Genomic DNA, 14,071 nt, shown 5'->3' with positions numbered 1-14,071 from the left:
ATATTAACTCAATGCACAGAAATTGGTTGCATTCCTCTACACCAATAATGAAGCAACAGAAAGAGAAATCAAGGAATCCATCCCACTTACAATTGCACCAAATATCCTAAAACACCTAGGAATAAACCTAGCCAAAGAAGTGAAAAATCTATACACTGAATACTATAGAAAACTAATGAAAAAAACTGAAGACTCAAAAAAATGGAAAAATATTACATGCTCCTGGATAGGAAGAACAAATATTGTTAAAATGTCAATACTACCCAAAGTAATCTACATATCCAATGCAATATCTATCAAAATAACACCAGCATTCTTCACAGAGCAAGAACAAACAATCCTAAAATGTGTATGGAACCAGAAAAGATCCCAAATAGCCAAAGCAATCTTGAAAAAAAAACCAAAGCAGGAGGTATCACAATCTCGGACTTCAAGCTGTAGTACAAAGCTCTAATCATCAAGACACTATGGTACTGGCACAAGACCAGACACTCAGATTTAAAAAACAAACAAACAAACAAACAAACAAACAAAACCCAGAGAATCCAGAAATGGACCCACAAACTAATAGCCACTAATCACTGACAAAGCAGGGAAGAATATTTAGCAGAATAAAGACAGTCTCTTCAGCAAGTGGTGCTAGGAAAACTGGACAGCGACATGCAGAAAAATGAACCTGGACCACTTTCATACACCATACACAAAAATAAACTCAAAATGGATGAAACACCTAAATGTAAGGCAGGAAGCCATCAAAATCCTCAAGAAGAAAGCAGGCAACAACCTCTTTGACCTTGGTCGCAGTAACTTCTTACTCAACATGTCTCTGGAGGCAAGGGGAACAAAAGTAAAAATGAACTACTGGGACCTCATTGAAATAAAAAGCTTCTGCACAGAGAAGGAAACAATCAGCAAAATTAAAAGGCAACTGAGAGAATGGGATAAGATATTTGCAAGCGACATACCAGATAAAAGGTTAGTATCCAAATTCTATAAAGAACGTATCAAACTCAATACCTAAACAACAAATAATCCAGTGAAGAAATGGGCAAAAGACATGAAGAGACACTTCTCCAAAGAAGACATCCAGATGGCCAGCCGACACATTTAACAATGCTCAACATCACTCATCAGAGAAATACAAATCAAAACCTAGCAATTGCACTGCTAGGTATTTATCCAAGGGATACAGGTATGCTGTTTCAAAGGGGCACATGCACCCCAATGTTTATAGCAGCACTGTTGACAATAGCCAAAGTATGCAAAGAGCCCAAAAGTCCATCAATGGATGAATGGATAAAGAAGAGATGTGGTGTATATACATATGTGTGTGTATATGTATATATATGTATAAATATATGTGTGCATACATGTGTGTATGTATATATGTGTGTGTGTGTGTGTATATATATATATATATATATATATATATAAAATGAAGTATTGCTCAGCAATCAAAAAGAATGAAATCTTGTCATTTGCAACTAAGTGGATGGAACTAGAGGGTATTATGCTAAGTGAAATTAGTCGGAAAAAGACAAATATCATATGATTTTACTCATATGTGGACTTTAAGATACAAAACAGATGAACATAAGGGAAGGGAAGCAAAAACAATATAAAAACAGGGAGACAAAACATAAGAGACTCTTAAAAATAGAGAACAAAGAGAGGGTTGCTTGAAGGGTTGTGGGAGGGAGGAAGGGCTAAGTGGGTAAGGGGCAGTAAGGAATCTACTCCTGAAATCACTGTTTGCAACAGTATATGCTAACTAACTTGGATGTAAATTAAAAAATACAGAACATTCCATCCAAAGACAACAGAATACACATTCTTTTCAAATGCACATGGAACATTCGCCAGGAGAGATTACATGTTAGCTAATAAAACAAGCCTCAATAAATTTAGGAATAGGAAGACGGAAATCAAATCAAGCAGCTTATCCTACTACAACAGTATGAAACTAGAAATCAATTACAAGAAAAAAAAAACTAGAAAAAACACAAATACATGGAAGCTAAACATGCTACTAAACAACCAATGGGTTGATAATGAAATCAGAGAAGATGAAAAAAATACATGAAGAAAAATTAAAACACAAAAACACAAAATCATTGGGATGTAGCAAAAGCAGTTTTAAGAGGGAAGTCTATAGTGATACAAATCTATCTCAAAACACATTAAAAAATCTCAAATATCCTAATTTTGAATCCAAAGAAATTAGAAAAAAGAAGAACAGGGGCACCTGGGTGGCTCAGTCAGTTAAGCGTCCAACTGCTGATTTCAGCTTAGGTCATGATCTCACAGCTCATTGGACTGAGCTCCATCTGCGCTGTCAGCGCCAAGCCTGCTTGGATATTCCCTCTCCTGGTCTCTCTGACCTTCCCATCCATGCTCATGGGTACTCTCACTCTCCGTCTAAATAAATAAACTTAAAAAAAAAAAAAGCAAAGTTTGAAGGAAAGGAATGATAAAGATGAGAATGGAAACAAAACAAGAGATGTAAAACAAATTAGATAGAGTCAATTAAACCAAGAGTTCTTTGAAAACATAAACCAAATTGATAAACTGTTAGCTAGACTCATCAACAAAAAAAGAAACTTCATAAAATCAGAAAGGACAAAGGAGGAGAAATAACAACTGACACCACAAAAAAGTGAAGAGCTGGGGGAAATGCTATAAAAAATTATATGCCAACAAATTAGGTCACCAAGATGAAATGGATCAACTTCCAGAAACAGTCTTCTAAGACTGCATCAAGAAGAAATAGAAAATTTGAGCAAACTGATTACTAGTAACAAAATTAAATTGGCAATCAAAAAACTTCCAACACAGGGCACCTGGGTGGCTCAGTTGGTTAAGCATCTCACTTCAGCTCAGGTCATGATCTCACAGTTCGTGGGTTCAAGCCCCGCATCAGGTTCTGTGCTGACAGCTCAGAGCCTGGAGCCTGTTTCAGATTCTGTGTCTCCCTCTCTCTCTGCCCTTCTCTTGTTCACACTCTTGTCTCTCTATGTATAAAAAATAAATAAACATTAAAAAAATTAAAAATAAAAACTTGCAACAAACAAAAGTCCAGGACAAGATGGCTTCACAGGTAGATCTACCAAACATTTATTTTTTCTTTAATTTTTTTTTAATTTTTTTAATTTTTATTTATTTATTTTTTTTTTTTGAGAGACAGAAAGAGAGCACGAGCAGGTCAAAGAGAGAGGGAGACACAGAATCCGAAGCAGGTTCCAGGTTCTGAGCTGGGTGTCAGCACAGAGCCCGACGTAGGGCTAGAACCCACAAACCGTGAGATCATGACCTGAGCAGAAGCTGGAAGCCGGACACTTAACCGACTGAGCCACCCAGGTGCCCCATCTACCAAACATTTAAAGAAGAGTTAATAACCCGTTCTATCAAACTATTCCATAACATAGAAGAGGAAGGAAAACTTCCAAATTCACTCTCATCAAAAAATTTTTACAAAGCACATTAAATAATACCTTAAAAGGATCATTCATCACAATCAAGTGAGATTTATTCCACGGATACAAGGATTGATATTTGCAAATCAATCAATGTGATACATGACATTAACAAGAGAGGATAAAAATCACATGATTATGTCAATAGATGCAGAAAAAGCATCTGACAAAACACAACATCTGTTCATGATAAACACTCTCAAAAAAGTGGGTTTAGAGGGAACATACCTCAATATAATAAAGGCCATATGTAAAAACCCCACAGCTAACATCATACTCAATGGTGAAAAAACTGAAAGTATTTCCTCTAAGATGAAGAACAAGACAAGGATGTCCACTCTCACCACTTTTATTCAACATAGTATTAGAAGTCCTAATTGCAGCAGACAAAAAAAGAAATAAAAGACATCCAAATTGCTAAGGAAGAAGTCATTATTGTCATTATTTTAATATGTAATGGTACTATATATAGAAAACTCTAAAGATGCCACCAAAAAACTATTAGAAGTAATATATGAAATTAGTAATGCTGTAGTATACAAAATTAATATACAAAAATCTGTTGAATTTCTAACACTAACAATGTAGCAGAAAGAGAAATTAAGAAAACTATCTCATTTATAATTGCACCAAAAAGAAAAAAACCACCTAGGAATAACTTTAACCAAGTAGATGAAAGGTCTGTACTCTGAAAACTGTAAGAGACTGATGAAAGAAATTGGAGACAGCACAAACAAGTGGAAAGATATACCATGTTCATGTTTAATATTGTTAAAATCTCCATACTATCCAAACCAATCTACTGACTCAACACAATCCCTACTAAAATTTTTCAAAGAACTAGAACAAATAATCCTAAAGCTTACATGAAATCACAAAAGACCTTGAATAGCAAAAGCATCCTGAGAAAGAACAACAAAGCTGGAGGGATCACAATCCCAGATTTGAAGATATACTACAAAGCTGTAATAATCAAGACACTACGGCACTGGCACAAAAATGGACACATAGATCAATCGTACATATTAGAGAACTCAGAAATAAATCCACGCCTGTATGGTTAATTAATCTTTGACAAAGGAAGCAAGAATATACAAACAATGGGAGAAAAGATAGTCTTTTCAATAAATGGTGTTGAGAAAGCTGGAGAACTACAAGAGAAAGAATGAACCTGGACCACTTTCTTCAAAAGTAAAGTCAAAATGGATTGAAGACATAAAAGTAAGACCAGAAACCATAAAAATCCTAAAAGAAAACATACACAGTAATTTCTCAGACACTAGCTTTAGAAACATATTTATGGATATGTCCCCTGAGGCAAGGGAAACAAAAGCAAAAATAAACTATTGGGACTAGACCAAAATAAAAAGCTTTTGCACAAGAAAACCATCACCAAAACAAAAAAGACAAACTACTGAATTGGAGAAGATATTTGCAAATGATATATCAAATAAGGGGTTAATACCTAAAATATATAAAGAACTGACACAACTCAACACTAAAAAAAATCAAGTAGTATGATTAATAGGCAGAAGACCTAAATAGACATTTTTCCAAAGACACATAGATGACAAACACACACATGAAAAGATGCTCAATATCAGTAATTATCAAAGAAATTCAAATCAAAACCACACAGAGATATCACCTCACACCAGTAAGAAGGTCCAGTATCAAAATGAGAAGAAATAACAAGTGTTGACAAACATGTGGAGAAAAGAGAACCCTTGTGCTCTCTGGTAAAGAACATAAACTGCCATTTACAACAACATGAAATGACCAAAGGTTATTATGCTAAGTAACATAAATCAAACAAAGAAGGGGCGCCTGGGTGGCTTACTCAGTTAAGCATCTGACTTCAGCTCAGGCAATGATCTCAGTTCATGAATTCAAGCCCCATATGGGGCTTGCCACTATCAGCACAGAGCCAGCTTCAGATCCCCCCGCTTCTCTAATAAAAATAATTAAACATTTAAATAATAATTATTATTTTTATTTCAGGGGCATCTGGGTGGCTCGGTTGGTTAAGCATCTGACTTTGGCCCAGGTCATAATCTCATGTTCATGGGTGTGAGCCCAACATAAGGCTCTGCACTGACAGTTCAGAGCCTAGACCTTGCTTTGGATTCTGTCTCTCCCTCTTTCTTTGCCCCTCCTCCATTCATGCTGTCTCACTCTCAAAAATAAACAAACATTAAAAATTTAAAAAAAAAAAAAAAAGGATTTGGGGGCATCTGGTGTCTCAGTCAGTTGAGCATCCAACCTAAGACCATGACACAATCTCACAGTTCAGGAGTTTGAGCTCTGCATCAGGCTCTCTGCTGTTAGTGCAGAACCTACTTTGGATCCTCTCTCCCCTTCTCTCTCTGCAACTCCCCTGCTCACAAACTCACTCACTCTCTCTCCCTCTCTCTCAAAAATAAATACAACATTAAAAATAATAATACACAAGACTCATTGCAAAATGAAAATGCACAGTCTCTTTATGAAAAAAATCAAAGAAAGACAAATATAATATGATTAACTTATATATGGAAAAAAACAAACAACAACAAATTAAGACATACTACTAAAAAGGACAGCTTTCAGGTGATAGGCATGGAGGAGGGCACTTGTTGGGATATGCATTGTGTGTTATATGGAAACCAACTAGACAATAAATTATATTTAAAAATAATTTAAAAAACAAAATAAAATAAAAAGGACAACTTTCTAGTACATGCTAAGCACAATCTGATAAGGTAAACTTAAAAACAGCTCTGAGATGGAATGACAGATGGGTATATGAATAAATATGTGATCAAGTCCAATCTGATTGGAGACTTCCAAGTGATGGGCATAATGGTGTTTACTGTACAATTCTTCAAACTTTCTTGTACATTTGAAATTTTTCATAGCAAAATGTTGTGGGGAATTATAATTTAAAAGCAGTTTTGGATGGTTCAGTTAAGTGTCTGCCTTTGGCTCAGATGATCATCTCATGGCTCACGAGTTCCAGCCCCACGTCGGGCTCCATCATGCTGACAGCATCGAATCTGCTTTGGTTTCTCTCCCTTTCTCTCCTGCCCTTCCCCAACTTGCACACACATGCACACAATCTCTCTCTCTCTCTCTCTCAAAATAAACAAAAAAATATTAAAAATTAAGTAAAAGCAGTTTGAATGGCAGACCATTCTGAAGGAGAAAAATCAGTTTTTAAGATTGTACCTAACAAACTGATCTCCAGATTTGCAATGAAGGCTCAAAAACACTCTAGTTCTCTAAGAAAATAGCAAGTTCTGATATAGAGCTTTTAAACACCAAAGTTATAGGTGGCAGTTTAAGAACATCAAGTTAACAATTCAGTTTTCACAAATACTTGAGAAGGCCAAAACTTAGCAAAACAATTTTCAAAAATAAAGTATCCAAGTATCTATTTTGCCTTGCTAGAGTAAGTTCTTTCATCTTGCTTCAATTCATAACTTCTCTATTAGCTTGCAGGTATTTGTAGATATGCAGAAACTGACTGGTAATTTACAGTGGAATAGCATTATATATATATTTACATAAGAAAAAGAGAGAAATTTTAAAAGTGTAGGCTACTTTTGCCGTCCATTGTACTTGATGCATGCACATCCAGAGTGAACAGAAAGACAGAAGATGTGAGTCAAACTGCTGATGCTTTAGCCTGTCTCACCTACTCAGTGCCTCTTACAATAGGAGCGTCCTGCTGGGCTGAGCAGGGTTCTAGTATACATAAGCAAGAATTTTCTTATCACAAACTTAATCACTAGCCAAATGTGTCTTCTGGAACTCAGCCTCAGTGACACGCTCCTCCAGTGTCACTGGAGGAAAACCTAGCATGTTCATGGAAAAAGTTTGTAGGTCTCTAATCTCTAATCCTTCCTTAGGCATAATTCAAGGATAATTCAGACTATCAGTAATTTGTGTATTACACTCCAACTTTAGAATCTCACCTCACATAAAACACAACTGCACTACACTTTATTCACCTGGAATATGAAGAGCTCTGAATTTGTGTGAGCAAAGGCAGACCTAGTCCCAGCTCTACTACTAACTAGCTGTGGGATCCTGGGCAAGTAACTATAACCTGAGTTTCGATTTCCTCATCTTATATAATCAGGCAGTTTGTTCAGATGGTCTCTTAAGCTCCCTGACCATGCATCTATGAATCGTGAACATTTTTCAAAATTTGTCAGCAGTACGTCTAAGCCAATGTCATTTACCTAGAGGTAGTTTGTTGTCTAATGGTGAATAACACAAATTAGCAATCAGTAGTTCAGAGGACTAAGAAAGTTACAGAACACTAACATGCTGTAAAGTCTGATAATTTTCCTTTCCAGAAAGTAAAAAAAAAAAAATTGAAAATGTTTACTTGAAGACCCCATTTCTCCAATACAGAAAAAATAATCAGCAAGAGAATCATTAAATTACAGAACAATATTGGACAGAGGTGTAAATAAAGTCAGTTGTTTTAAAATACAGTTTGAATCATGCATTCTGCAAGATGGTTTAAAATGAAATAACCAGAAGTGCTGATGCATAGGGGCACATGTACCCCAATGTTCATAGCAGCACTGTCAACAATAGCCAAATCATGGAAAGGGCCTAAATGCCATCATCTGATGAATGGATCAAGAAGATGTGGTGTATATATATACAATGGAGTATTACATGGCAATGAGAAAGAATGAAATCTGGCCATTTGTAGGAAAGTGGATGGACCTTGAGGGTGTCATGCTAAGCGAAATAAGTCAGGCAGAGAAGGACAGATACCATATGTTTGTACTCATAGGTCTAACGGGAGAACAGGAGAAACCTAATGGAGGACCAGGGGGAGGGGAAGAGGGAAAGAGAATTGGGGAGACAGGGGGACACAAAACCTGAGAGACTATTGAATACTGAAAATGAACCTGAGGGTTGAAGGGGGAGGGGCAGCGGGAGGGGGAAAGGAGGTGGTGGTGATGGAGGAGGGCACTTGTGGGGAAGAGCACTGGGTGTTATAATGGAAACCAATTTCACAATAAACTATTTTAAAAAAATAATAAAATGAAATAACCTATTATGTCAATAACACAAATACAGAACAAGAATCAAATAACTGCTCTAAAATATTTAAAATTCACTATCTGGACCTTAGAAAACATTTTATAAGAGATAGTTTTGGGGCGCCTGGGTGACTCAGTTGGTTAAGCATCCAGCTTCTGCTCAGGTCATGATCTCACAGTTCGTGGGTTCGAGCCCCACATCAGACTGTGCTGACAGCTAGCTCAGAGCCTGGTGCCTATCTTTGGATTCTTTTTTTTTTTTTTTTTAATAGTTTATTGTCAGACTTCAGCCCCCCAATATCATGTACGGAGGAGGAAGCTGGGGATGAAGCTTATTTTTGTTGTTGAAGTAATGGGTCAGCTCAAGCAAAAAGAAAAGTTTTGGCTTTGCCCAAGAAATATAAAAATTAAAAATCCAAGGACCGTCAATTTAAACATTTTTCACATTTAAAAAAATGTTTTTAAACTCCTAATAGCCTTCCTCGGTATATTAAAACCTACAGACTTATATCTATATAGTGAAATAGCTATTTAAATAAAAAAATACTTTCTACTAAATTCACTTATCTATGTTTTCTCGAGTTGCATGGTATACAGATACTCGATCTGTGTGTTCCTTAAAAGCTGACAGTGCATACATTTTGGAAATCTATTATCACATTATTCAGTGCATTAAGAGCATATGATAATTGTTTTATCTGCTGTTGTATCAGAAATGACTAATTCTAGTGTTTTTAATTACAATTGCACTAATAAAAGCAGGTATTATACCTTAATAACAGGAATCATTAATAAATGAATGACAACATATCAAGATTTAAGAAAAGACACCTTTCGAGTCACCTTGGAATGCTGAGTAGGTAGTCTAAGGTGACACTCAGCTCATCCATATTTGTCTGTTCCAGGCATAATGGAATTGTCAGAATGAGGCCACTGCGTCTGTCCTTTCCTCCTATTAAAAGAAAAAGATATAAATATAACATGTAACAGATACTAAAGCACTAAATAAATGTTTGAATCCAATGTTATTAAAACAAATAGTATTTATGATAGAAATAAACTATCTAATTAATGTTTATCTTATATATTGTAAATGTTTATAGCAATGCAGCAAAATTATACAAATTTGAGAAAAAATTTAAAAAATTCACCCATGGCATCTTCACTTAAACATAGCAATTATCATTTTGTTCAATTTGCTTCCAGTCTGTCTCTTAATGCAATCAACTCATCGAGCACCTATTGTGTGTCTAGCACTATAAGCATTTATGAGGAAAATAGACTTCCAATCAACCTAGAAAGAAAAGCTTTATGTTGTAAGAAATAAGAGAATAAAATACAAATTCACTGGGTAGGCTGTGCTCCTACCAAAGAAGGATTTAGAAAATGGAGAAAATGATACGAGCTATGTTTAAGGTGAAAAATTTTGCAGAAAAGACTTAAGAAGAATGGGTATAATTTATAAGCCATGTTAAAAGAGTCTTGGAGTATTCTGTGAAGGAACGGTCTGAGTTACCTCAGAGGTCAGACAGGCACTCTGCGTTCACAAGGAGAAAGTCCTAGCCGTCTGAGAAGAGCACATGGGACCTGGATATGTAAGCATGAAAGCCAGGCAGTGGAACACACTCACATTTCATTTATGTTTCAAGCCCTCTTCAATTTTCCATAAACATTAAAATCTAACTAATACAGGGGCGCCTGGGCGGCTCAGTCAGTTGAGCTTCCAACTTTAGCTCAGGTCACGATCTCGCGGTTCGTGGTTCAAGCCCCACGACGCACTCTGTGCTGACAGCTCAGAGCTTGAAGCCTGCTTCAGATTCTGTCTCCCTCTCTCTCTCTGCCTCTCCCCTGCTTGCTCGCTCTCTCTCAAAAATAAACACTAAAAACCTTTTTTTAAAAAAAATCTGACTAGTACATATAGCTTCTTCAAAAGCTCCCCAGATGACTGACTTTTACACTGAAGTCCATTCCCTGACCCCACTGACATTTATGGCAATTTCAGAAACTTAAAACCAGCAAATACTAAAGATAAAAATGTTGTATGACCTCTAAAAATCTACTACTAAAAACTGAAAGCTGTGAAGTGAAAAAAACAACTCCTGTGAGTGACATGAGGGCAATTCATCATCTGCCTACCATAAATGATTTTCTTTTATTAGGTTACCCATACAAATTAATGATATTCAACCACTTTATTTAACATGAATAAATGTAATTTCAAATGGTTCAACTTAATAGATAATCAACAGTGACTTCAACTACTCATGGTTTTGTTCAGGTTTTACTATTTTAAAAAATGGATTATACCCATGGTTTTCAAAATGTATCCCCCAAATGATTCTGGTTTGAAAAGATTTTCTCTTTCAAACTAAAAAAGTTTGAAAATTATTGGTTGAAATAATTAATGATCAACAGAGTAAGCCTAGAGGGATAGGCTAGGGAAGTTTTCATTTGCTCCTCAAAAATCACTAAGCTTTATCACTGCATCAAGCCAAATCTGCAGACCCACTGTGGAAATGTCTTCAGAGGACAGGTCTAACATTCAGGACTACATTTAACCTCACACCCTCAGCTTTCACTCAGAGACAATAAAATATCACTAGAGTAAATGAAAAAGAGAAAAGCCAAGAGGAAAAAGGCTTTCAAGATAGATATGGCCAACCAACTGGAATGCTGCACAGAGTCAAGTGTCATAAAGATGCAAAAATGTCACTAATAAAAATTATGAAAGAGCAATAATACCCCTTTTTGGCAATAGTGTGGGCAAACGGGATTTTCATACACTGTTACAAGAAACAGAAATTGATGCAATATTCTTAGAGTGTAATCTGACAAAACACAAATTTAAATATCAATTCTCCTTACCACTTCTACTTATGGGAATTTATACTGCTAAACTTGTACAAAGTAGACCAACAGCGAATAAGAATGTTTCCTGTAACACCATTAATGTCAAAAAAGAATGGTGAAAACATATGCATCAACTGATAAGGAGTTTTTTAAAAAAGGAACTACATTAAGAAAGGCAACAAGAATACTAGTGAAATTTAACAACTTATTTAATCCTTTATAATCTACACTAGAAAGACATCCCAATTTACAAAGGAATACAATATACTTTTTAAAAAGGACATAGGGACATTTATAGCCTAAAGATCAAGACAATTCTGATAGGCTCTAAAGAGAAAAAGAAAGAAAAAGCAAGATAATGAAAAGATTAAAAAAAAAAAAAGCTCAACCCTTAACAGGCAGGCCAGAGTACGCATTCCAAAGCACATGCAAATTTACTCAATGATCCATAATTCCACAAAATCACTGTAATCAATGTACTATGCTACTGCTCTCACACTAATGTACCTTGCAGTTTCTCTTTGATGCTTAGCTGATACACACTTTTGGATTAATAACTAGAGATAAATGCAAGCCTGTATAACCAGTTCAAACAGTGAAAAGTGAAAAACCACATAACTCATGTTTCCTAACTCCTCCAAGTGCACTGAAACTATTTCATGGAAGATAAAAGACAAAAGCTACGATATAGGATATCATACAAACTAATTCTATATTTCAAAACCAATTATTTCAGTGCTGGTCAGTCAATTATTCTTGGCCAGTATTATTTTATTTTTACATAAAAAGTGAAATATGACATCTACCTTGTAGAGGTCATTTTAATCAATTACAGAATAAATACTGGCATGCCAAGTACCAACAGTGACAGAGGTGGCTCACAGTTATCCATTCTGATTAACAGAGGTCTCAGAATTATCTCTGAACCAAAACCTTCACAGAAAAATGCAATTCAGTCATTCTGTTAAACCTGTCAAAGAAAAGAAGTTTAAACAAACTTATACATCAAACACTTCCAATTTTACAAAGAAAACATACCTGAAAGGAAGGCAAGTTTTTTCTTCAGAATAGGTAGTATTACCGAGGCCTCCATTTTACTCCAGTAAACCTCCTCAATTCTGAAAACAAAGAAAGTTAAAGGTCAACTGCAAGATCATAATTATTCTATGAAATATATACTTATGATGGCTTATCCCAGGGTGTCACAATTTCAGCATTACTGATATTTTGAGTCAGATTACTAATTCTATTTTGTAAGAATTGTCCTGAACATCATATTTGGCAGCATCCCTGGCCTCTACCCATTAGAAGACCAACTGCATTCTACCTTCCAAGCACTAACAACAAAAATGTCTCTAGACTGCCAAATATCCTCTAGTAGGAAAACTCACAGCCAGTTGTGAATCACTGGCTTAACTGTTTTGTTTTTCCTTTTTTATATATATACATAGTTTATTGTCAAGTTGGTTTCCATATATCACCCAGTGCTCATCCCCACAAGTGCCCTCCTCCATGTCCATCACCCATTTCCCCTCTCCCGCACCTCCATTAGCCCAGCCCTGTTTGTTCTCAGTATTTAAGAGTCTCTCATGATTTACCTCCCTCCCTCTCCTTAACTATATTTTTTGCCCTTCCCCTCCCCTATGGTCCTCTGTTAAGTTTCTCCAGTTCCACATATGAGTGAACATATGTGGTATCTGTCCTTTGCCTGACTTATTTCACTTAGCCTAACATCCTCGAGTTCCATCCACTTTGCTACAAATGGGCAGGCAGATTTCATTCTTTCTCATTGCCATGTAGTATTCCATTGTATATATAAACCACACTTTCTTGATCCATTTGTCAGTTGATGGACATTTAGGCTGTTTCCATGCTTGGGCTATTGTTGAAAGTGCTATGAACATTGGGGTACATGTGCCCCTATGCATCAGCACTCCTGTATCCCTTGGATAAATTCACACCCGAAAAAACAAATAATCTAGTGAAGAAATGGGCAGAAGACATGAACAGACACTTCTGCAAAGAGGACATCCAGAGGGCCAATAGACACAAGACAATCCTCGTCTTTTAAGTAGGCTCCACACCCAATGTGGGGCTAGAACTCAGTACCCTCAGACCAAGAGGCGTATGCTTTACCAACTGAGCCAGTCAGGCGCCCCATTGGTTTAAGAGTTTTTCAAAGCAGCTTGGGCCAGAACAGTGTCTAGTACATAGCAGTAACCATATAAATTACTGTCGAATAAAGGAATGAACCAACTACTCAATCTTTTCTCTGTTGCTCTCCTTATTAATTATACAGCTGAATTCCAAATGTCTAACTCAGTTCCACTATTATTTTTTTTCTAGTACCCCAGATTCACTTTCTTTTATTTCTATAATTTTATTTATTTTTTCCATTCAAAATCTTTTATTTATTTTTATACAATTTATTTTTTAACATATGCAATTATTTTCCGTCATTTACAATACAGTAGTTTCAATGATACTCCAAACAGAAAAGGAAAGTAAAAAATCAAAACCCCCACTTCTATTTCATGTAATTAGACTTATACAGAAATTAGAAGGTTAGGTACCAACTAGTTAATCACCTAATTTCACAGCTATCTGAAGTGGCAATTGTAATATAGCAGCTTATCTATGATACATTCAAGATACATGATACAATTTATTACTTGCCCATAAGCTAAAACACAGCCTGCT

General features: G+C 35.9%; 1 protein-coding gene across 2 annotated transcripts in view; it reads right to left on the bottom strand.

Annotated features, from left to right (window-relative positions):
- Positions 1-14,071, bottom strand: part of SESTD1 (SEC14 and spectrin domain containing 1) — a 128,949-nt gene that overhangs the window by 70,314 nt on the left and 44,564 nt on the right. For both annotated transcript variants that reach the window (XM_029934313.1, XM_029934314.1), the window contains exons 3-4: positions 12,410-12,489; positions 9,365-9,473 (exon numbers count right to left, since the gene is read on the bottom strand). In XM_029934313.1, the coding sequence (XP_029790173.1) occupies positions 9,365-9,473; positions 12,410-12,464 (164 nt within the window). In that variant the 5' untranslated portion in view covers positions 12,465-12,489. The remainder of the gene's footprint in view (positions 1-9,364; positions 9,474-12,409; positions 12,490-14,071) is intronic.

This window comes from Suricata suricatta, chromosome 3 (genome assembly GCF_006229205.1).
Source record: "Suricata suricatta isolate VVHF042 chromosome 3, meerkat_22Aug2017_6uvM2_HiC, whole genome shotgun sequence".
Lineage (NCBI taxonomy): Eukaryota > Metazoa > Chordata > Mammalia > Carnivora > Herpestidae > Suricata > Suricata suricatta.
The sequence above is the reverse complement of the archived record's forward strand: the minus strand, read 5'-3'. Positions and strand labels throughout refer to the sequence as shown.